At 40.3% G+C, this 23,433-nt stretch overlaps 1 protein-coding gene across 6 annotated transcripts in view; it reads right to left on the bottom strand.

Annotated features, from left to right (window-relative positions):
• Positions 1-23,433, bottom strand: part of LOC117412853 (rho GTPase-activating protein 26-like) — a 58,143-nt gene that overhangs the window by 12,503 nt on the left and 22,207 nt on the right. For all 6 annotated transcript variants that reach the window (XR_009308244.1, XM_058996974.1, XM_058996971.1 and 3 more), the window contains exons 2-20: positions 19,936-20,031; positions 19,178-19,239; positions 18,233-18,304; positions 17,025-17,126; positions 15,426-15,536; positions 15,206-15,310; positions 14,488-14,617; positions 13,807-13,907; positions 13,222-13,316; positions 12,042-12,120; positions 11,268-11,304; positions 10,755-10,820; positions 10,433-10,507; positions 5,945-6,032; positions 5,644-5,702; positions 5,089-5,194; positions 3,647-3,806; positions 1,702-1,843; positions 1,172-1,331 (exon numbers count right to left, since the gene is read on the bottom strand). Coding sequence is in view for 5 of the 6 variants with exons in the window: in XM_058996974.1 (XP_058852957.1) it covers positions 1,172-1,331; positions 1,702-1,843; positions 3,647-3,806; positions 5,089-5,194; positions 5,644-5,702; positions 5,945-6,032; positions 10,433-10,507; positions 10,755-10,820; positions 11,268-11,304; positions 12,042-12,120; positions 13,222-13,316; positions 13,807-13,907; positions 14,488-14,617; positions 15,206-15,310; positions 15,426-15,536; positions 17,025-17,126; positions 18,233-18,304; positions 19,178-19,239; positions 19,936-20,031 (1,846 nt within the window). In the remaining variant the exon portion in view is untranslated. The remainder of the gene's footprint in view (positions 1-1,171; positions 1,332-1,701; positions 1,844-3,646; positions 3,807-5,088; positions 5,195-5,643; positions 5,703-5,944; positions 6,033-10,432; positions 10,508-10,754; positions 10,821-11,267; positions 11,305-12,041; positions 12,121-13,221; positions 13,317-13,806; positions 13,908-14,487; positions 14,618-15,205; positions 15,311-15,425; positions 15,537-17,024; positions 17,127-18,232; positions 18,305-19,177; positions 19,240-19,935; positions 20,032-23,433) is intronic.

The following is a 23,433-nucleotide window of genomic DNA, read 5'->3' as shown; positions in this document are numbered from 1 at the left end:
TAATTAAAGGCTTGGCTACACTCTATGGACTTGCCCAGATAAAGACAGTGGTTTTAATGATTTGCTGTTGCTGCTGCTTCACAAGGCTCTATTGATTTTAGATTATTTCCTTTTTCAGAATTACATATAGGAGTTGCAAGATGAAATGAACACTGACATGCTCAGACAACACTATACCAGCCCAGTGATACAGGAACTCTGAGATCCTTCAGCTGGAAATGGGAATCTTAAATCTAAATTCAACAACCATTATTATCTGACAAAAGGGTTTCAGACTGTGGGCGATGGCTGAAAAACTGCTGTGGCTCACTGAGAAATCGGTATCCTATTAAAAAAGGAGAAACGTTTCTACTCAACAAGAAGCTATTAGGACCCTGCAGCCTTTATATGTGTTGATACTGCTAAAGAACACATTAGATCTTCTCAGGTGGGTTTTGTTAATGTCTCCGCTTTCAGGCTTTGCTTACATTTAATGCAATGGAAATAACTGTATTACAAGCAATTGTAACACCAAGTCCTCACACTCCATAACTGACACAGATCATGTCATGATTCAACTCAATGACATCTAAAATGCCCCAGAAGTAATTGGATGATACGCAGAGTAAAAGTTTATTTTCTGCAGCTTGTACCTACATTTATATTTATATGTATATCTGTATCTATATTAACACACACACACAGAAAGTGCCTCAAACCCTTAGCAAAATATTTCTACCTAGCCCTCCAGGTAGGGGGTAGGGGGTGGGGGGGTAGGGGGTAGGGGGTGGGGGGGATATCAGATTGCCTTTTTTTTTTTTTTTTTTTATTTCACTTGAGATCTTAGGCCTGCTGCTGAAAAGTACCTCCCATTACCGGCTCTCCAATTGATCCTTAATGTATTGTGCAAGTGTAATTTAAGGAATTATCTATCTAAACCACCAGGATAATAAAATGTAGAGGTTGCTTAGCAACACCAGTGGCAAATTTCCCCCGATTCCATCCAGAGTTCTGAGAATTCGGATTGGCTTTCATTCTGATCACTTTTAAATCAACCTATACTTCTACTACAGTCAGGGCTTCAACACTGCATGTCATTTGGACAGAGGGAGATCCCGTAAAGGTAAAAACTGCAACCCAAGGTGGGTATACAGTACTAACACTATACTGTACTGTTTAACAGTGTACTCACAAGGAGTTAGGCCTGCTCTGCTTCGCCACCACTGTCTGCAGGTCAGAATCACTGCAGATCAGGCTGTTGAGGTTGGGCTGAGGAGTGCTGATGGAGTTCACAGAGATGTTGGTCAGGATGGACTCTGCACTGGAGTTCAAAACTCTGTTTCTCTTTTCCGCTGTAAGAAAAAAGGCCTTTTAGGTCTTTAACTAACACAGTAACTAACACTGAACACATTTAAGCATTACAATTTTTTTTTTTTTAATATACAATATATATTTTATGGGGCTTCGTGATGTATCCCATCCTTATTTGCACAAACTTTCTGTAATAAGCAGACCATATTGTTTTTTGTTTTCAAAAGTTCTACTTTCAGTTTTTCAGTAACCCAGCGCTGAATTATGTTATACTCTGAATGCATTCAGTCAATGGGACACATTCATTAGGCATCCATTCGCAGGTTCACCTGCATAAGTTTGCTCCCTAACATGCATTTAGAATCCAGACTAAATACAGGCAATCTTGTGGTAAGAGAGAGTGTTCCTCACGCTTGTCGATGGTGGGGGTGGTGTGGAACAGGGTGAGGGGTCTCTCGCTGCAGGAGGGGGGCTTGCATTCTGCGCTCCGCCGACGGGAGTTCAGCTGTAAATTCGGCTGCACCGCTGCAGACTCGGGCACGCTGTTAAAAATCTAAAAAAAATTGCACAAATCAGCACCAACCGCAGCTTCGCAATCACAACCTGCACAAAGAGACCCAATTATCATTGCCCCATTATTGTAACACCTTAGACAGGTCTCCCCTGTGGGCAAACGTCCTATGTATTAGATTTATGGATGGCACAATGTTCTTACAATTTGCCCATCAGGGAAAATACAAGCCCCAATATTAAAAGCATTCTCTCCAGCCACACTGAAAAGCAGTTCTAGAATCTGTACTGCATGTGATGTCTCAACCCTATGTTGAATTGCTGGAGTCCCAAATCTAATTACATATTCACAATGTGGCAAAGAGTTAACTTAGCAATCATTAGAAAACCATTTTTAAAACTCAGCAGCTTGGATCAAACTGGCTAGGGAAAAAAAAAAAAAAAAAAAAGTAAAATCATGAAATGTTCTCATTAATAACTGGGTGAAACACAGAGTTCTACATCAGAGCAGAAGGCTGCAAAGACCACCAGGGTCACACAGCATTCTCAAGGGAGCCCCTGTTATCCATCACTTTGAAATACTCCAACCAGGCATTCTTCTAATGGAAAGGGTATACTTGCATTGGGACCCTCTCTTGACTCATATTTCTTTCATGGGAACTTCTGTACTGTGTTTACACGGTTCCACTTGGTGCTGTACATTTTTACAGACAGCTCCAGTAACAAACCAATCTTTAAATAACTCTCACTGGAAAAGACCAATAACTGTTGCATGGGGTATATACACTGCATGTAATTCCAGTATTTGCAGTATTATAGTATTTTCACTCAACCATGACAATTAAAATAAACAGGCTGAGGAATTACAGGTAGCAGTTTTAAAAAAAAACATTTCATCATTTTCCATTACACAGGTATGAAAGTAATACATCCAGTCACAGCTGTAAACCTGAGCTATTGCATCAGAAGACCAACTTTACCTACATGTAATGATGGATGTGTGACTGAAGGCACCTTCACTATATCCATGCCGCATGTGGGATTAATGAGCAAAATTATATTTTAGACAAGTCTGCCTTTGAATTTAACTGAATCACGCTAGGCAATCATTGCTGATTATATGTCAATATATGCATTAATCGTATGGTCTGTAAGGTTATTAGCCTCTGGTGGTGAGGTCTCACACAGTTTACTGAGGGATTACAGAACCGCCTGTAGCTAATCACATTTTGAGACCAGTTTCTCAGATCACTGACATACTGACAATAAAAAAAAAATCAGTTAATGTCCATGTCTCTTTTTCTCTAGCTCAAAATAGTCTTAAAACTAATTCATAAGGTTATCGTCGCTAATGAATGAAATAATAATGAAATAAGGGATAGCAGGTTGAAAGCCGATAGCATCAAAACATGTCCTGGTTTGGCCTAGTCTGCTATTGTCTTAACTGTATATTTGGGGGTTAGACAGAGGACACTATTTAATTTAGTCTGAGAATTTGTTTACATGGCGACTACAGTAAGCCGCTTGTCCCAAAGCTTCTGCTGGTAAGCACACTGGCACAGGCACAGTCAGCTACAGCTCGTCCAGAGAATGGCTTGGATGTGCCAAACTGTTCCCCTAAAATGTACTCTAACTGATGCATAATCCCAATCTGATGTGAATAGATTCCAAAATAGAGGTTCCCAACTCTGGCCCTCATGGTCTGATCTAGTCCAGGACTTTGTTCCAACCAAGTCCTAAATGCGTTTCCTGGTTGAACCCACGAATTAAGGACCTTGTGCGGAAAAAAATATCTGGGCTGGACTTCACCGGATCTGGAGGGCCATGCTGCTGTGCTGCTGCTCACCTTCTCGTGGTTCTCGATCAGGATCTCAACGACTATGTTCTGGAACTTAATGTCCATGATGGCCGCCACAGTCTCCTCCTGGGGCCGCAGCAAGGTTGGTCCAAACACCACCCCTAGGTTGGCCACTGTCATCAGGTTCTCCTGGTGATTGTTCGCCACACTGTAGAGAAGAGATACCCATAAGCCCTGGACCGGGGGGTGGGGTACAGTTCTAGACACACTACAGTATAGAATGCCACACTCGAAAACCACAAAAACAAACACAATGTTCAAAGGATACAGCTGATACCACCAAACCAGCTGTAATAGTTCAGCAAACTTAGAGTGGATTCACTTTTCTTATCGATCACCAAGTAAACATGATGTGTTCTTCCTACATTTTCTGCATTGCATTTGTTATTGGGACATATTGTGGTTTTGCTAGGCGCACATGGTGTTCTGAAGCAAAACAGGGAAACTTTACTGTGGTGTTCACAGATTGAGCAGATCAAAAGATAGGAAGCTGCTTGCAGGCAGGGCTGAGCCCCAGACAGCAGACAACCACAACTCCTTCTCATCGGTGCGATCACAGTGCGAAGCCAGGTTCAGCTCAGCTGCTTCTCCACAGCTCTTGCAATAAAGAAGCAACAACAACAACAACAACAACGTTCCTGACACAGAGCCAGCTCTTGTTCTTTGGTGAAATATCGAGTCAGGAAACGCTCGTAAAAGTTTGCAAATGTTCTTCTTCTCTGAGACTTTGTTATTGTCATTTTAAACAGGAGCGTCCACGGCATTTTACACACTATTAAAGACAATGCTGAACTAGCATGGATTGTCAGGTATGATTGTTTTACTAACCTTGGTAGATAAACAACCTTATTTAATAAATATTTTCCACTGTGTGGATCAATTGAATAAACCCTAGCGTTTCTCTTGCCTGAGTATACATTGGGAATTAAGGGACAATAATAACCAAGGCTTAATAACCACATTGTTTTACTTTCAAATCGCTTGGCCTTGGCTAAAGCACGCCTTTAACAAAGTGGGCCCCATTAATGCAAAGGCTTCATTTCAGAAGGAAATAAAACAACTCAGAACAATAATATAGCTGCTTCTTCCTCCAACCAAGTTACTTCCTGCTGAAGTCTGTTTATGTTACAATTTATAAATTTCTCAAAGCAATTGTTCTAGTTTGCTGTTCCATCAAATGGGCCCCATTAGTTTGATGGGAAACACTTCCTCTGTGCAGATATCCCACCCAACCTGAGCTTCACACTCCTCCACAGATAATAAACCTCCTTATTCTACTGATGTGTTTTAAATAGGCAGGTCAGTTGTCTATAATTTGGGGACAACAAATACCAATATGAGATATGGAACCCTGACAGAGTTACAAAAGAAAGAAGCTACTCTGAATCAAGGCAGTGCAGGGATTATGGTTTGTTAGGTGCGATCGCTACTTTGCCAAGTGCTTCATAAGCAAGTCCAACATCTGTCTGTTCTTCTCAGGGAGTCTATGAATAATGCTGTGGATCTCCGAGATCCTGGCCTCTTGATTGTCCAGTTCTGAAAAGAAGATTAAAAAAGAAATATTTTTTTTTTTTTTTTTTTTTTAAATCACTGTTACTGGAGGTTTTATTTCTACAGAAATATCATTTTTTTGACATGCATTTAAAAAAAAGAAAACCGCTAAGCACATATATATATAAACCTGCCTGCAGTAGTTTAATCATAACAATATATTCAGTCCTGATAAGATCCTGTGAGTCAACAATGAGGTCTTTATCTGGGTTCAATCTTTCAAATCGCACCAAATGTACCATAAGTATATTAGTCACGTACTTAGTTCAACTCATTCTCAGTAATAAAAAAGGCAGGGTTCAAGCAGGTTTCAATTATTTCTGGTTTTAAAACCAAAAGAGCAAAGAAGACAATGTTGTGTTACAGTTGTAACAAATATGCACGCTTTCAGAAAGAAAATGCACAGAACTGTGATCACAGCAAACAACCCTTACTGGCTGCTTTGATGAAGCTTCTTTGAAACTGGTATGTCATGAGAGGTCCAGGCAACATTCTGAAAGAAAAACAGGTTTTATATATAAAAAACAACATTTACAAGATCATTTTGATTCTTTAAAAAATACATCCATATTTTACCCAATAGATGGTGGTAAGAATGTCATTATAGCATATATAATACAGTTATTGATAATACAGTTATACTGTAAATTGCTTTCCTTTCATAGCTAAATGATAAGGCAGTCAGTATTATACTAGCATTGCAAACCAATACCTTCTTCCCTTATTAACTCTTACCTTAGATAGTGCTTCAGCGCACTGGTGACTGTTTTGATCTCCCATTCCGCGGCGCTGTCCACATCCACTTCTGGTGATGTTTTGGAATCTAAAGAGAGATGGATATAAAATACATTTTAGAGGACGGTCATTTAAAAAAAATGGTTTTGAACCACTTTGTTCAAGAGCTTCGTCATTTTTGTTATGGAAAAGCAGAAAAAGGTTGGAGGTTTCATATTAGGTTCATGAACCAATATGATATATCTTTTTAGCCTTTCCAACTTCTCACAATAAAACTGGAGGAGGCCAGGAAGGAGGTGCATTGGTGGAGCTGTGCACCTTTTCAGGACCTGGCTGAAGCCCTCGCCACCCCCTTTCATCTTTACATTTAAAAAATCAACACACAATTATGTATACACACATATACACACACACAGCTGTGCAAAAATCTTAGACATGTTGCATTTTTCTACTCTGGTGCATTATGAGCATCAACAATTTACTCAAAGCCAGCCACTAGTGTTTTCTATTATTATAACAACCTTGACTTGCGTAAAGAAGGAAAAACATTGAGTGAAATAGCTTACATCACTTGATTTTCAAGGTTTGGTAACTGAAGCATAATCAACAAGTACAGAGAAACATCATCTGTAATTGACAAACAGAGGACTGGAAGACCCAAAAAAGCTGTCTAACAAGGATGAGCAATACTTGAAGATAATATCCTTAAGGAATAGAAAGAAGACAAGCGTTGAATTGACAACAGAACTGGCAGAAGTCACCTAACAAGAACAAAATACACATGCAAGTTACTCATAAGGCTTTGCTGTGGGTGTGTGTTCTGTTCATCTGCCAGTTACACAGACACATTCATAACTACTGTGTTCAACTACTGAGCCACTATTATCCAGGGATATCGCTCAAAGGGCAAGCATCCCTCGTCCGCTTGGAATTCAAGTGGCGAAGAAAATCTATATATAACATACCTGCAGAATGAACAGGACGCTGTATTTGAAACCAAGAAACGTTCTGATTTGCTACCGTCTCTTCCCACTTGGTTACTTCAATCTCCAAATCGTTTAGGCTGGGGTGACAGGCTGATTCAAGTGTGATGAGGAGATTTCTCCCAGCGGAACACAAATTCACTCTCTACTTCATGCTGCACATACATTTGTAATGAAGACTGGTCTAGTTGAAGAGATTCTAGATGGCTTGAGGCTACCAGAGAATCGAATATATAGACCGGATTCTGCCGAGTCAACGCCCATATTTGAACTATCGCCCCACCCCCTTTTAGCTGAATGTAAATTTTTCACCATTTCTAATAACCATGTGGAAAAAAAAAAATAAAAAAAAAATAATAACCATACGCAAATAATGCCTGAGATTTCAAATCTCGCGCTTCAAGGGAGTAGAACAAGCTGTGCAGTACAGTAGTTGCTCTGTGCATTGATTGAATAAATTGTTAGCACTTTTCGTTACACACACACACAGAGGCAATGTATCACTTCCAATGATACCTTTCCTAAGATTTTATTTCATTTACTTTGCCTTCAGACACTAAATTCTCAGTTACATAAAGCACAGACTGCTAGTGCTAACCCAAGAAACAAAATCAGCTTGCCTTCCGGGCCACACCCAATCTCTGGTACCAATTAATACTGATGGAGGGAAGTTCAGCTGGTCAATACATAAGTGCTTGATGTTCAACAGGTAGTAGGATTGGCTCTGGACCTGATTTTTAAGGCATACATGTGGAAGTATTACAACATCTCTCTCATGCCAACACACAGGGAGTGCTTATGCTTGGCAAGCTAGATAATTATCCTCATTTTCCCATGACAACAAGGAGACAAAGACCCTGGAGCTACCCTGCACTGTATACACAACACTGCTTCCCTGGGAACAGGGCCTCTTTGGAAATGGGAATTCTGCTCTGTAGGGCTAGCCTGAGCAAAACAAAATACAGTATTACCACAGGACATTAGCTCATTATTAAAAAGAAAGAATTGACAAACATGCTGGCACAATTTAACAAACAGGCTTTTAAAAACGGAAACGTCGCTTCCCCACTTCACAAGAAGAGCTGCAGCCCAGTGGTCTGCTCATAGCTGTAATTATTCTGGTGCAGGAAACTTCTGGAAGATTGGAAGTTGAATGTGGGCAGCGCAGTCCCAACGGACAGTCCTGGCTTGGCTTTGACAGAGTCTAAAGCAACTGATCACCAAGTAGACAAAACAAAGGCTGCCACTCTGTTATTTCTACCTCAGTTGTTTTGAGTTAATATTGGCCAAGCGTTACACTAATTTTGCCTCACTGTTTAACCACTACCAGAAATATTCACGTCCAATAGCCTAGATGCTCACCTAGACACCAGGATGAAACAGGTCCACACCAAGGTAATTTAACATGCGACTGGCGTGTTACGGTTTAAAGAAATAGTAACAAAAAACACAACCTTAAAAAGGAGTAATAACCAAGGCTTCAAAATCCATCTTTAACTATTGATTAGCAACATCTTCACTAGTCTGTTATTGTGCAGAAGATCATATTATTTTGCTTATTTCACTTTACTTTAAGAATATTAATATTTTCTTAGATGCACACTGTAGGATTTAGAGTTTTAAATGAGATGTTGTGTTTTTAAACTTTAACAGCCTTGTTTGAAATGACAGCTCTTTCACTCAACACGTTTTCTAGAACGTGCCTGAATAGATCTCCTCTGAATTAAAGGCATGTTGCCTTTCAGTCTTTCTCCATGGGCTCCAGCTCCCTAATGAATGCAAAAGCTCTCTGGGCTTCAACTCAGCTGCAATCTCTTGTTATTTTGGAATAAATTACCTGTACACTTGTATTTGTTATATAAAAAAAGGAGTATCTTCTTGTGCATATAAAAAAAAAGAATCAAATATATATATGTACACACACACACGTATGTATATCCTGTAACTGTTAACCAGAGACCACAAGGTTACTGTAGGCAACCAAGAAGGCACTGAATTGCAGTAGGAGTTGAAATTGTTCTGGAAGGATACATGACCATTCCTCAACAACAAGTAGTTGGGAGTGAAAATCTGCAGCTAAGTCTATTCTCCACAATGTCCACATTTTTAATTATCCTTTGTGAAGCATCTGTAATCTAAGCAGTCTTGGGTATACAGTAGATGACCCACCTATAGTTCTATGGTCCCTCTATGAAAGTCTGGCACCCTAAAGTTCATATTCAATATTGCAGGCTCCATGAAGGTTGTTGGTGGTCTGCAGTTGAAAATGCTAAGGTCTAGCCTGGTTAACACAGTACAGTACAGGGCATGCGAACAGACATCTTTTCCCCAAAAAGCTGCTAACCTGACTATCGCAAAACGACATGTGCCGAATTTGAACTGCCCCACAGCCCCCTTGACCATTAAGACACTGCCAAAGCTATTTCTGCGTTTGGACTAAATTACTTTAAAAAGGGCAACACTGGAGGGTGCAGGAGGAGCATGCCAGTTTAAATCTTTTAACCCGCTGACCCCTGCCATCACTACAAAAATGAACCATGAACCACAGAATAAAAACAAAATGGCTGTCAGCAAACACGATTTGGACTTCACCTCCTTGAATCTGTCGACGTGCTGCACGGTAACCAGTAGAAACAACAGCAGCACAGGGACCCAGGCTGGCTCTGGTTATGTGGATGCAAACCCATTTCATTATTGTTAAGCTTTCTCAGCTCACAACATATCATACAATGTGCGTTACCTCACCCAGGGGACTCGAGTTTGTAAATAAATGATTAACTTTTATTATCATGACCTTGTAATGCACAAGATGTACTATGAAAAAAAACACTGATCACATTTCCTGTTCTGAAGGAACTGGAGACCCAGATTACAGTCAGTCCTCTCATTGCAAACTGGATTCAAAATGGGTTTGCATACACCACTAGCTTGCAAGTTATTTGACTGTATTTTATACTGTATAATAACCAAGAAGAATAGAAGAGGCTGTGTGGTCCAGTGGTTAAAGAAAAGGGCTTGTAACCAGGAGGTCCCCGGTTCAAATCCCACCTCAGCCACCGACTCATTATGTGACCCTGAGCAAGTCACTTAACCTCCTTGTGCTCCGTCTTTCGGGTGAGACGTAATTGTAAGTGACTCTGCAGCTGATGCATAGTTCACACACCCGAGTCTCTGCAAGTCGCCTTGGATAAAGGTGTCTGCTAAATAAACAAATAATAATAATAATAACAAACCCCTAGTCTTTTTAGATTCAAGTTCACAGCACATCCCAACATTTCAGTATGCTTAACGTACCTCTGTCAAGGGAAACTGTGTTTGGAGAAAAACAGTGGAGGCACTTAATACAGAACAGTAAACAACTCTCATCTATGTAAACCTACTAATGTGTTTGTGATGTCATTTACTACACAGTTAATGAGTTAGTGTACTAGTCCTTTTTATTGAACCCGTCAGACACCATGGTATTATTGCACTCAGGTACACTGTATGTATATGGTATAGTTACCCATCAGCAAGCCCAGCAGCTTCTGCACTCGGGAGCTGACACCAGCTATTCTGTACAGCCCTTGCTCGTTGATTCCTGTTGGGTTAAAACATAACCTGTTAGATATATTATTTCTAGCAAGTCTTTTTTTTTTTTTTTTTTTCTTTTAATAAATTAAAAGGCACTCATATTTCAAATGTACATAACTGCATTGTTAATATCCCATCTGATGGCATATGAAGAGTTGCACTGGCCCCAGTTTGAGCACACCGACGACCAAACATAATGGTTTCTTGCAAGTATATCATCACAAAAAAATCAGACAAAAAAAAATTGACATTACCTCTTGTCTCCACAGCATGAATGAATTTCTTTATAATATTAAAGCCGATGCTATCCAACTGAGCAGCTGAAACAAAAAGCACAGCCTCATTATCACCTACAAAAGGAAGAATAGTTTCTCTAAAGTGCCATCATTATCCAGTTTGTATGCTAAATACAATTCTCCAAGGCTGTACCAGAAACATGTGGCACAGAAGATAGCTTTAGGAAAACCACTGTTCTACAAAGAAGGGTTCTGCAAAAAAAACATCTCCCAGTCAAATCTACTGTAGGTCACTGCTTGCTGAATCAATACAAAGCATTGAATGACAAGCTAAAGAACCCTAACCCTAACCTGGACTATACGATGGTAAGCACTTTGGTTTCATAACAAGGGTTGTGTCGGGGGACGAGCTAATACCAGTCCCAAGCAGCCTGTTACAAAGTGTAATTACACAAAGCTGGGAACTCTGTTAGCAATCCTAGACCACCACTGGTGTTACTCTTAATACACATCCTTAGAGAGTGTACTTACTGCCTTCACTCTGATTGTCTCTGTTCAAGTTGTAAACCTGCAAATGAAAAAAATAAAGATTGTAAAGTACTTTGCAGATCAATCTAATGGGAAGCATTAACCTTATATTAATGAGCGCATGCTTTTGGGCAGCATTAGATAGGGCCATGATGTTGGCTTTGCCAGCCCAGGCCTCACACTGCACTTCTTTCTGGGTGAATGCATCCTTGCTGACAGACTCGTGAGATGGAACGGCACGCTCATCATACGATTTTATTACCACTAAACAAGAGGTTTTGCTCAAAGGCCAAGAAGTGGAAGATGTAGTGAAAAGATGCTGTTTACTAAAACTTAGGTTAAAAATACATTTAAATTGATCCGATAGCGGTTTTTAGAAGGAGCCCAGAAGTGTCCACAACATCGTCACTGCCATAGGGGAGTGAACTGGAGTTCGCAAAGGGAGATTGGATCCATCTACTAAACTGTAGAATGGAGTCACCAAACTACTCAGTTCAAACGTAAATGAGGCCCTAAAACATATGGAGTCCAGCTGCACACATGCATTACCAGAGCCACACCTGTTCTTATAGTCCCACCTTCACCACAATTTGAATTCAAAAGCATATTTAATCCCATTGGTACCAACCCTTACTCTTATTACACCTCCGGTTCCACTAAATCAAAATCGAATGAATGCTCCCTCGAGGGGGAAGGCTGGTTACAGTGGTGCAGACGTTATCAGCGGAAGATATCTTATGTCACAAACAGGGTCCTGTTCCTTATCTAGCAACTTACCGGCTCTCTACCATCCATAGCTTCCATCCAGAGTCTCCGGTCTTCTTCTGAGAGAGCCTGCATGGTGATCACTCCAGGCCTGGAATCAAAACACAATACTGGGGTTTCAGGAAGCTCGTATACACCTTCTTCCTCAAGCCAGAATACCTTACCAGTCATCCAGAAAAGAGGTTTGCAGACCTAATTGAAAGAAAATGCCCATTACTGTAGTTTTCTTAGCACAAGCCCCAGGAACTCCCTGCAACCTGGTGGGATGAGTCACACTGTGGAACAACAGCATCTACCTATGAAGTGCAGCTGACACTGATGATCCCCGCTGTGCACCAGAGAGCAAATGCTGAAACCTTTAATACCATACTGCTGTGCCGAGCGGTCTTATAGAGAAAGCACACCAAGCAGGAGAAAGGAGGCCTCCACACAGAAGCTGAGAGTGAGCAGTCCATAATTAAATGAGATGAGTAACGGTAATGTATTACAGCACAGCACAGCCCCTGCGCAGGTGGTTTTGAGGAGCTGTTCAAGATGCATCTTTGCATTCCTGACTGCGGCTTAGAGGCGAGAATCAAACAGAAGACACCTGTCAATCTCCATGAAAACTGGCAAGATCACATGCAGAGAGATCAGATTCTATTCTACAGGGGAGACGTTTTAATCATGCTCCAGTTTCCCAAAATAACAGCTGGGCTCTACAATTTCACCCCCAGTCGCCGCTTTCCTTTCTACTGTACATTTAAGATGTGGCAACAGCCCAGCGAAAGCCATTGATTAATTCTGGGAAATCATTTCAAACTGCTCCTGTTTCCTGGCACACTGCAGGTGGGCAAGCCTTTTCACTATAGGCAGCTTATCCTTCTGGGGAGCATGTGAAGTACAGCACATTGTTTTCTTCCTCAATACTCAATTGATCAAACAGGTTTAGAAACTGCTTTACTAATTCCATATTCTGCCTTCAGAAGAGTCAACTTCCCTGTTGGCAAACAAAGCTGAGCCACACCTTCTGTGGCGTTACTGCTGTCTGAAGTGTGTTCGTTACTAAAATAGTGGCCTGCGTTTGTATCTCGTTCATAGCTATAAAATACTTGTGGCATCAGTTTTCTTACAGCCTAAAAAAAGAGGATATAGAGAGCAAATTTGACTCAACACTGCCACCTTGTGACAAACACTGCTTCCTGCCACTCACCGATCCACTGCCTCCACATCAAAGCAGAACCTTTTCTCAATGGAGTCGGACTTCCTGCGAGTGCAGGACTTCAAAATAAACGTTTCTTCTTCTCCCTGTGAACATTAAACAATGATCAATGGAGCTGCTCAGTTCTCACTGCAATACCCATTCTACTTCAGCACACGTCTACATTAGCTTAAATCATTCAAAGTTAACACAGCAAAAACCTGGACTGTTCACGGCCATCACGAACTGGATTGTAGAGCCATTTTGATGCCTTTTTATTGATTATATTGTTGTGGTAGTGGTGTTGCAGTCAAGGTTTAACAAAGAAACCAAAGCCAGCACCCAAGCTAGGCTCTCCTGATGCACAGACAGGGAGCGCAACCTGCAGTCCTTTTCCATAAACCAACTCCCCTGAACAAAGCAGCTGGCTTCGAAACGTTTCCATTCCAAACCGCTAGTGCAGGAAACTGGCCCTCTATTTGAAGAAAACATTTCTGAAGCTCCCTTATGCAAATCATATACTTGGGTGACACTTCCAAGTCTTTCTCTGTTCAATAGCCAATACCCGTCAGAAGAAACAACTACATGAACACTCACCACTTTCCCTCCGGATTTCTGATCAAACAGCACTATAGTGACCCGCTTGGGCTCTCTTTGGTAAGTGCAGTAATGCTTCACCCACGTGGACACAAAGGAACCTGTCGAGGGAATATAGGAAAAGCGCTAGACTGGGCTCAGCTTGTAGGCTATACAGAGGCATGGAGGGCATCTGAAATCTCTGTCAAAATCTACACGTCAAGCCTGCTCTCACTACCAAGGTACTTCTGGTCTGTCCAGAAGTAAGGAGGAAAAGATCTGTAATTCGCTTTTACAGTCTCCACTTCAAAGTCTGCTGTTACTACAGTCTGCTGTTACTACTAGGCAGTTTATATACAGTTTACTATGTATAATGGTTGTTCAAAATGTACAGGTAGTGTTATCCATAAATCCATATATACAGACATCAATTTTATTAGCTTCTTTAGTATTTTTACATGTATGAAAGTTAATATATTCTACATACTTGGATTCATGGTGTACAGTGATTATAAACAGGCAGTCTTTCTTTAAAGGGGGTCTTTAACATGGTCCCCCGAGAGAGTGAACTAACATCATAAGGAGATATTGCGAGATGAATCAATAGAAAAAAGAAACAGGAACAGAAGCGCTGAAAGGAAGATATGTGGAGGGCCAGGGAGGCCAGTGGAGCAGAGCGAGTGTGAAAGATACAATACGCACGCTTCTCCTGCACAAACAGGTAGCCCTGCATGGTGTGGGGGCTGATGGTCTTGTGTTCATCTGGGTTCTCCTTCATCTTCTTCATCAGGCACTCCACCTCCGACCTCGTCCCTTCAAAACGATTCCTGGTCTGTCAAGAGGAAAACCGCCAGAAAAAAAAACGTTTTTTTAAGCCTACAAAGCCAACATGAGTCCCACACCTGTGCCTGCACAAGAAAACTAAAGTCTTATACTGCGAGTCACTAGCCTGGGTTTGGAATCCTAATTCACTCATTTTACATTATTAGTTCAGAAGAAACTTCTGACAAAGGTTACATACTGTAGGTGGTCAAACAAATACAAAATGTTTATTAGCAGGGAAAATATCTGGAATGAGGAACAAGGAACTTAAAATGCCCCAAATTCCCAAATGACAACATTAATACATAGAAAAAGAAGAACAGCACAACGCTGTTACTGAGCTATTCCCAGATTCTAGCCGGCAGCTTTTATTTAATGCACCCATGGCTTGAGTGTTATTCTCGAACCAACTGAAGCAAAGCAAGCTTATCTGAAAGAACAGGTACACACCGCCAAATGGAGCATTCAGTTTGCCGAACAATATAAAGCCCCAACGTGACAATTTCCACAAGCTGTTTTCAAAAGAATACTCCAGAAAAGATTGGGTGAATGACATTGCATTTCCTTTCCTACAATGCATCCAGTATGTGACACTTACATTTTGGATGCTGATGGTTAACTCAGTCTTGAAGTGGCTAAAGTCCTTTGCCAGTTCATAGCCATGGTGATAAAACGTAAAGAGCCCTTGCAGGAAAGCCAGCAACTACAAGAACAAAGAGACACAGTTATCTGTGCTACCCTGACAGGGTGCAAAGGTTCAGCAGCAATACAGTGAATAATGAGAATAATCTTTTATAAAAATGTAACAGGATACCTACAGGCTCAACAAACTCAAACATCTTCCTCTCCTGGACCTCCTGCACTTTGAACACGTACTCCAGAGACACTTCGTAGAAATGCTGACGGACGTGATCCACCTGAGTGTCTGCCTGCAATGGGAATAAACACATTGAATGGATACCTGTCACTAAACTCAGAAGGCTTCAGCTTGTCCAGAACACAGCTGCCAGACTGCTTTCTCATACTCATCGTTCTCAGCATATTACTCCAGTGTTCAGTTCCTCACATTGGTTACCAGTGAGCTACCGAATTGATTTTAAAGTTGCTGTAATAACTTAGAAAGTCCTTCATGGATTAGGTTCTATCCCATCTCCAAGAACTGCTAACTCTGTATATCCCGGCTCATTCTTTGAGATCAGAAAATACAGAACCTTTAGTTGTTCCAAAAAATCGTTTTAAATCAACTGGAGGCCGAGTTTTCTACTGTTGTGCAGCTTGGTTCTGGTTGACATTAGGCAGGAGGAAACACCGGATTTTTTTAATGTGCTATTATATAATTGGTTGTAACTGGAGTATAAATAGGGTGATTAGAAAGTAAGTTTACCACATCAACGCACCATATCATTGACATGGTAAACCTCCTTTCTAATCACCCTCTACGTACGTACGTATGTATGTATGTGTATACACACACACACACACACACACACACACACGCCATTTTGTTTTGTTTTTAATTTTGTATAGCACTCTGGGATGCCATGGTGTATTGACTGGGCCCGAGCCACACCCGAGATTTCTCATTCTTGCAGCTAGAAAATGAAAATTCCTGTAGCATTTGCTGTCTAAATATTATCTTTCCTTTGTTTTACTATACTAAACTGACAGAACTTGTGTGTGTGTGTGTGTGTGTTGCAACAAGCAGGATAAAGGCATTTTGAAATGTTATTTCATTAGCTAGCCCCTCAATACCACTCTGTATCCATCAACATTCACTCAATAAAGCCTTGTTGTAGTTTTGTACCAAGCTTCGTACTCACGCCATGTCCTTCTCATTGGAACCCCAGGGAGGCCATGTATGACTCAGAGTGCATCAGGGAGGGAAAAGTCAAGTGCTATTGTAGGACAATTAGCGTTTGAGTCTAGGCTTGGTTTTTTTTTTTGTTTTTTTTTTCCATACCCTAACACAGTATATCAATTTATTTTTTGATACATCTAAAATAAACCCAGTTCAGATTACTGAAAGTCATAGTATAATAGCGTGGGTAAGGAAATCCAAAAAGGGATTTAGTCTGCATTCAGAAGTGGACAGAAATGTGTCAAATCAAATGTAATGTTAATAAAGGAGAAGTTTTGCTTGCCATTCACAGACATGTGGGATACAAATACCAAACACCAAAGACTGTGCTGTCTAGCAGACTCAACGCAGGCAGGGACTAGACAGTGTGGGGAGGCTATAAAAAAAGCAAACAAAATGCTTGGCATTTAGTTTTGATAAGGTTGTTTAAAGCACTTGAGACTGGATTTACTGTAATCAAATTCAACTAGGTCAACAAAGTTAGTTCTCAGCTGCACAGAGACACATTAAAATGCAACACCATGATAAAGCAGGGATACTTGGGAGGACGCGACCTCACCTCAAGGAGGTGCGATTCTTTTTTCTTGGAAGACAGGTTTAGGTGCTTCTCCAAGACGCTGCAGTATTTTTCTGTTTCCTTGTCATACTTTTTTCTTGCTTCCTGAAGAGGAGACAGAAAGTGGAAAGGCGTTATATATAGGCGTTAAAATGATAACGTGTTGAGAAGTTCCAGCAGAGAGTGTAAACCTGAGTGCAGTTACCAGGCAGTGGAACAACACCCTTCAAGAATGCTTCATTTACAGAATGGAATAGAAACTTTATGTTGCACCTCAAACCACCTACAGAACGCCTGTACCCTTTTCAGGCTCCTTTCGAGAGCATATGGATTTCACTATAGAAGAGACGAAGCAAAAAAAAAAGCAGCCATTTTGTCATTTCTTATAAAAGAATAATAATAAAATTATATTTCATGTTAACAGTTGCAATGCTCTGTCTTTCCAGAAGGTGGTGAAGTTGCTTTAGATCTACTACACCGTTTGTTCAGACCAATACACTGGGCACATTTTTCATTTGATTTGTGTTCCTGATATAGCCCCATTAAAATTGACTAAATTTAATTTAATAATGAATGTGACTTTGCATTAGAAAATGTGGTATCTTCAAACTGAAATATCGTAACCCTCTTCATAATATTGCATTAACATATGCAAGTTTTGCAATCTTATAAATTACTGCTATACTACGCAATACATCATGCACTGTATAATTGATCCATACTATTGAATATCAGTGTACAAATAGCTGTGCTGTAATGCTAGATACAGGAGGTATCTAGCATTAGATAATTGCTAACATTTTATAGTTGTTGCTTGGTTCTGAACATACAAATCTGAAAAGAAATGAGTGTTACAGTGGGGTATTACTGTAAGTGATCTGAATTGTGACACACTTGAAGCTGGCTTTCCAATCTTCCCCCTTTATTCCTCCTCAACCAGAAGGAGGCACTGTCGAGTAAGGAATTCTGTCAAAAAGTGTAATTTTTTTATTTACGTTCCTGTTTGTATTCAAGGTAATTTGCATCATGAAGATGCCTCCCTTACAAAACACACTGTATTATTACTGCAGCAAACAGCAGTACCTTCGACACATGAATGGTTATTTCAAATGAAATACATTAGCACTGTGCAAGTACTGTAGGTATTTTGCAGTATTGCTGACATGTAATATAACCACCAGCACACAGAAGCCCCAATGGAAGCAGTTTACCTTCGCCGCTCCAATCTGCTCCTTGCGGAACCGCTCTAGCGGTGTGATCAACACATCACTGGCATTCTCAATCTGAAAAACATTTTTTAAAAACGACAGTAAAACTGCTTGGGAGCCACAATCACAAGCAGGTCATATTAGACATGCAGGCATGGCATTGCTGCCTTATGAAGGATATAAAAAGCAAAGCCCATTAGATGCTATTACCATATTCATACCCCATGCCACCAAGGTTTCCATTTATATGCTGTCGTTTAACTCTAAACACTTGTGTGTGACAGTGATAAAGCACTGTATTGTAAAAGTAAGATTCCATGCACACATAAGCTTTTGTTATAGGCTAACAATATTACATAGTGTTACTCCGTTAAATTCATACTAAGTAAAATGCTTTCCAATGTGTTTCTTGCACTGTACATGTGGAACGTTGTTAATCATAGATAAAACTTATAAGAAGCTCAGTAGCAGCAGCTAAAACTGAAAGATTGCGGCCGGACGACATTCTTTTTACAGGAGTTTGTGCAAGCTAGAAAAGACTCTGCTGCAGTTTGGCGGAGATTTGTTTTCTTAAAACGCATTTAGTGTTGTGAATACCATCATAAAAGTTTTTTTTAAACACAACAGAAACCTACCCAAACGAAGCCAGCGGTTACTAAGTCCTCAACCATTTTTCCAGCAACACTGACAGATTTGGAAGTCCACCCTCCCCTTGACGTTATGAAGGCATGATTATGTCCTGGGAATCACCAGCTAGTCTCTTAGGCTCTGAATGGAGAATGAACCCTGACAAATCTGGACTATTAGTGAGTGTTCTCAGCAGTGTGGGGACTCCCTCAGAAGTCATAATGGACCAGGCATCCGAGCGTCTGTTTCTGCAGTGCACTGGTCTGTTTCATACTGTATTTTATAAACTTTGGTCACAATGCCCTGGCATCCCTAACTCACCATCCGTGTCCTCTCGTCTTCCAGATTCTTTAACACCCCTGCAAACTCCTGCAGCGACCTCGCTACGGGGGAGAAAGAGAACAGCAACAGCTTCATTAGAGACAGTTTACAAATCAGGGGTAACACAACACCACCGGAAAGTGCAGCATCGTTTACATCAATGTAGGGGAATGCTGACGCACACTGTATCATTAACCAGCTGGAATGTTAAACATTAAACCAGCTCTTTTATATTTTAGCGGTCCATTAGGGAAAGTCATTCTGCATGACAGTACAGCGCAGTTCCAGTACTATTTGGTTTTCTTATGATGCTGGAATGTTACAATGTGCACTGCAGTAAGGGTGCGGAGTAGTCCTGTACTAAAGTAGGAGGGCTTGAAGAGTAAGCGATGCAAATTATAATTCCACTGAATTAACACAGGGAATCCAGTGGGATCTTCATACCATGAACATACTAATATTATTACATTTCTTACCTATTTAATATCCCTTCATCTGTGTTCTTGATCATTATATATTGCTATTGCTTAGACCACCATTTAACCACTGAGAAAGCTGGATTCCTAAGGGTGTTTTTTACACATCACCACACAGGGTGTGCAACTATAATTTTTGCATCCTCTGTCTGCTACTGTGGTAACTTTGAGTTTCAAATGGGAAATCTCTATGTACATTTATTGTATGCATGTAAGAATAAAAATCCCAAAGACATGAATGTTCAGATTGGGGAAAAAAGAAGATAAAAAGAAGTTGCTTACCAATACATATTTCATCATCAGTCTCTGCATCTCCTATACACTGAAACTTGAATTCATTTAGAGATTCAGCAAACTTTCTCTTCGCTGATGACATATCTGAAAGAAAAAAAAAACCACAGGTACATTTTAATACAGGTTTCAGGATACAGCAACATCGTCAGCTTCTGGGCTCTTAAATATACATGCGAATAATGCTGTAGTAATGATAATTACTGAAGGCAAGGAGAGTGCATAACCTTTATAAGCAGATACAGCAATTACGAGCAGGTAATTTACTGTAGGCAGGTCAGCTAATTGAAAAGAATATACAGTCCACGTGAAGGAAACTGCCAATATCAATGTCAAACTACAAAGACAAAACTATACTCTGAACTTTAGATAACAGTTCGTCCTGTTACAGTATTAAACAACAACAACAACAAAAGCAGCTGAAGTCTTAAGTCTTAAGCTTTATTTTCTTGGCAAAAAAAAAAAAAAAGATTTGTTAAGGGTAAAGCAAACAGTTGGTCACCTATGACTGGTTAATCTAGGAAAAACAAACAAATAAACAAACAAACAAACAAACAAACAAACATCAGGATTTCACCAAAATGTCCAGGATTATTATCGCCAATAACTGGTTAAAGCTTAAAATGAACACACAGGTAACAATCTGACTTCAATATCCAGAGCAAGTAGAAAGTGTAAGAAGATTATCTGAAAAACAGTCCTGTTATTAATCAAAGGGCTGGATAATTCCTCTCCTAGCTTTTCATGTACTCTCACAGATGGGAATATATCTCAATTAAATTAAAATAAAATAAAGAAAAAGTCAAAAGAAACTGTCTGAAATTCAAACAAACAGGCTACAAGTTACAAAAGTTAGCTCAGTTGTGTAATGTGTCAGAAGTTGAATGCAGGTGGTGAAATACTGCAGCACCTTCGGGACTCTTGAAATCTGGAGAATGATGAGATGTAGAACCTGCCTACAAGAACTGAAGAGAGTGCCTCCAAAAAACAGACCCCAATCTACAGCAATAATGAATGCACCTCAACAATGTCACACTAGAAACATTCTATATTCATCGTTTTGAAAACCTGCAGTTATACAGATGTATTCTGTAGGCAGCTCGCACATATGGTTTAAACAGTCCTTAAATATACAGAACTGTAGGTTTGGGGCAATTAAGCAGAACTCATTTCTATTAACAGGAGGGAAGTCTGTTTTTGTTTCGGCCTCAGTTAAAAAAGAAAACAACTGCAGCACAGTCTCCCCACAATATATCTTGCATTTGCATTTTAAAAATCTGCACTACATTATGCAATTTCAATAGGCACAGTGGAAGTGTCCAGAAAAAACGGAGGACTTCAAACCTTCTATATGATTTGTAATTCTGTGACATTTCAATGCTGTGCACCACTCTTGCTGTAGTGCTATTAAAAATAAAACAGCAAGCACAATTTCTGTTGTATGTCCCCAAGATGAGAAAATGAATGATCTTAAAGCCTTAAATTCCCAGTGTAAGTTTACACCAATTTCTGAATGCTTCATAAGAGACTGGCTTGGCACTGACCCTGGGGTTTAAAGATGAAAACATACAGGGAAGAGGGCCATCAATCCATCCTGCCACTCTGAAATCGACACCCACTCTATACATCCTGAATTTATAATTAAATGGCCTTCTTCAGAAATCAATTATTTTACAAAGACGGGGAAAGTCATGTGTAATTACTACTTTACTAATTAACGGATGTATTAATTATTAAAACTTCCAGGACAGAAGCACTACATCCTGTGGGTCTTGATGGAATTAGATATTTTTATAGGCATTTTTTTTTTTTTTTGTTAAATATTAACTCACTTCTACAGAAATGATACTCACTACATTTTATTAGTGCTGACAATTAACATTGACTCCACAAGTTTCAGGTTTAAAAAGTGTTAAATCTGGTTGCGCAAAGCGCCACAAAACAAAGTCTATTCACGGTATAGAATTAAAAAAAAAAAACAGCAGGGAAAAGGTAAATAGCTGTGGGTCTTTGTTTCCAGACAGACATTGTTTGCTAATTCGGGATGGATGGAGCAGCTCCCATCCTTCAGCAGGACAGCGTGGGAGATACACTAATCACCTCCCGAGGGTGTGCATGACAAGCACTGCGGCAGAACGGCTCTCAGAGGCCATACAGAGGGTGATACACCTGTCCTCCCGCTCAAGAACACAGGCAGGCAGGCAGGCAGGCAGGCAACAGAGGGGCTTGCGAATGATGCAAGGACATGTGCGGCTGTAATAAGTGCTGCATCATCTTTCGTTTATCATCAGGACGTGGTTAACTGTTACAATACACCTTGCTGCTGTCTATTAGTTAATACAATAGTGAAAAGTGACTTACCCATACTGGTTCTACCAGGCTTCCAGTGTTGTGTATGTCCCTGCACTAATGATCAGGTTGACTGTAAAAAGCTATACAGTTTAGGCATACTGGATATAACCTGTATCAGTTTGGTGTGTTAGACTGAGGAGGGTTTTCAGTTTAAAGACATTATCGTTGCTTGGTTCTGAATATTAATATGCCGATATGTCATAACAGTCACATTGATAAAGAATCAATCTGCGGTACAGTACAGTAGGCAATATTTATTTTACAGTGCAGAAAGGAAATACAGAAATAATGTCATGCGGTGCTGGTAAAAAGCAATTTAAAAATAAAAAAATTACAAGAATGCCACACAGTATTGTAATATTCTGTGTAATATCCCTGCAGCACTAAACAGGACGAGGCATTTACACACAGTACTTCATTGTTTTGATAGGCAGGTAGTCTGAATGGACTCAGTTGTGTTGTTTTGAAACACTGGAAAATCAGGTTTCTATCTGGGGGCAATTCTACAGAACAGTAGGCTAAATATTGCCCGCTGACCCATACTGGCAACTCAACAGTACTGTAACGTTGCAAAGCAATCCCACTTCCAGTAAGTGCAGTCAATACGGAGATTTCATTTTGCATCAAGGTACAGTACTGTCACCACAGGACACTGCCAGAGGGCATTTGGACAGCAGGCCTCCGAGGCAGATGGTGTATTGTACTGGAGTTACTGGATTTCCCTGGCACTGCACTCTGCTTTTCCATTACACACCCATAAGCCTGGCAATATCCTGGTCTCATTATTTGCTGCGGAACTCATTTTCAAAGCAGATGTACTACAACATCTTTTATTGTCTACAAACTGTAATCTGGATGAGATCCAACTGCAGATTTTCAGTGCTGCGGACAAGAAGAGAAAACTGGATACTTGCCAGATACGAGCAAACCTTAAGCACCAAATAACCTTGCTGTAGGAAAGCTGGGAGACAGGAATAGACGGTACAGTACTACTGCTGTAGCAGGGAACAACTGCCTAATTTTTACTTTTCAAATTTACAGTGCCCGATTATTTTACCCCCAGTTATCAGACTATCCAGTTCCCTCACCACAGCAAACCCCCACAATAGCTTAGGAGAACTGAGTCAGTGGCAGTGG

This window comes from Acipenser ruthenus, chromosome 23 (assembly GCF_902713425.1).
Source record: "Acipenser ruthenus chromosome 23, fAciRut3.2 maternal haplotype, whole genome shotgun sequence".
NCBI lineage: Eukaryota > Metazoa > Chordata > Actinopteri > Acipenseriformes > Acipenseridae > Acipenser > Acipenser ruthenus.
Note: the sequence above shows the minus strand (reverse complement) of the source record. Positions and strands in the feature narration are given on the sequence as shown.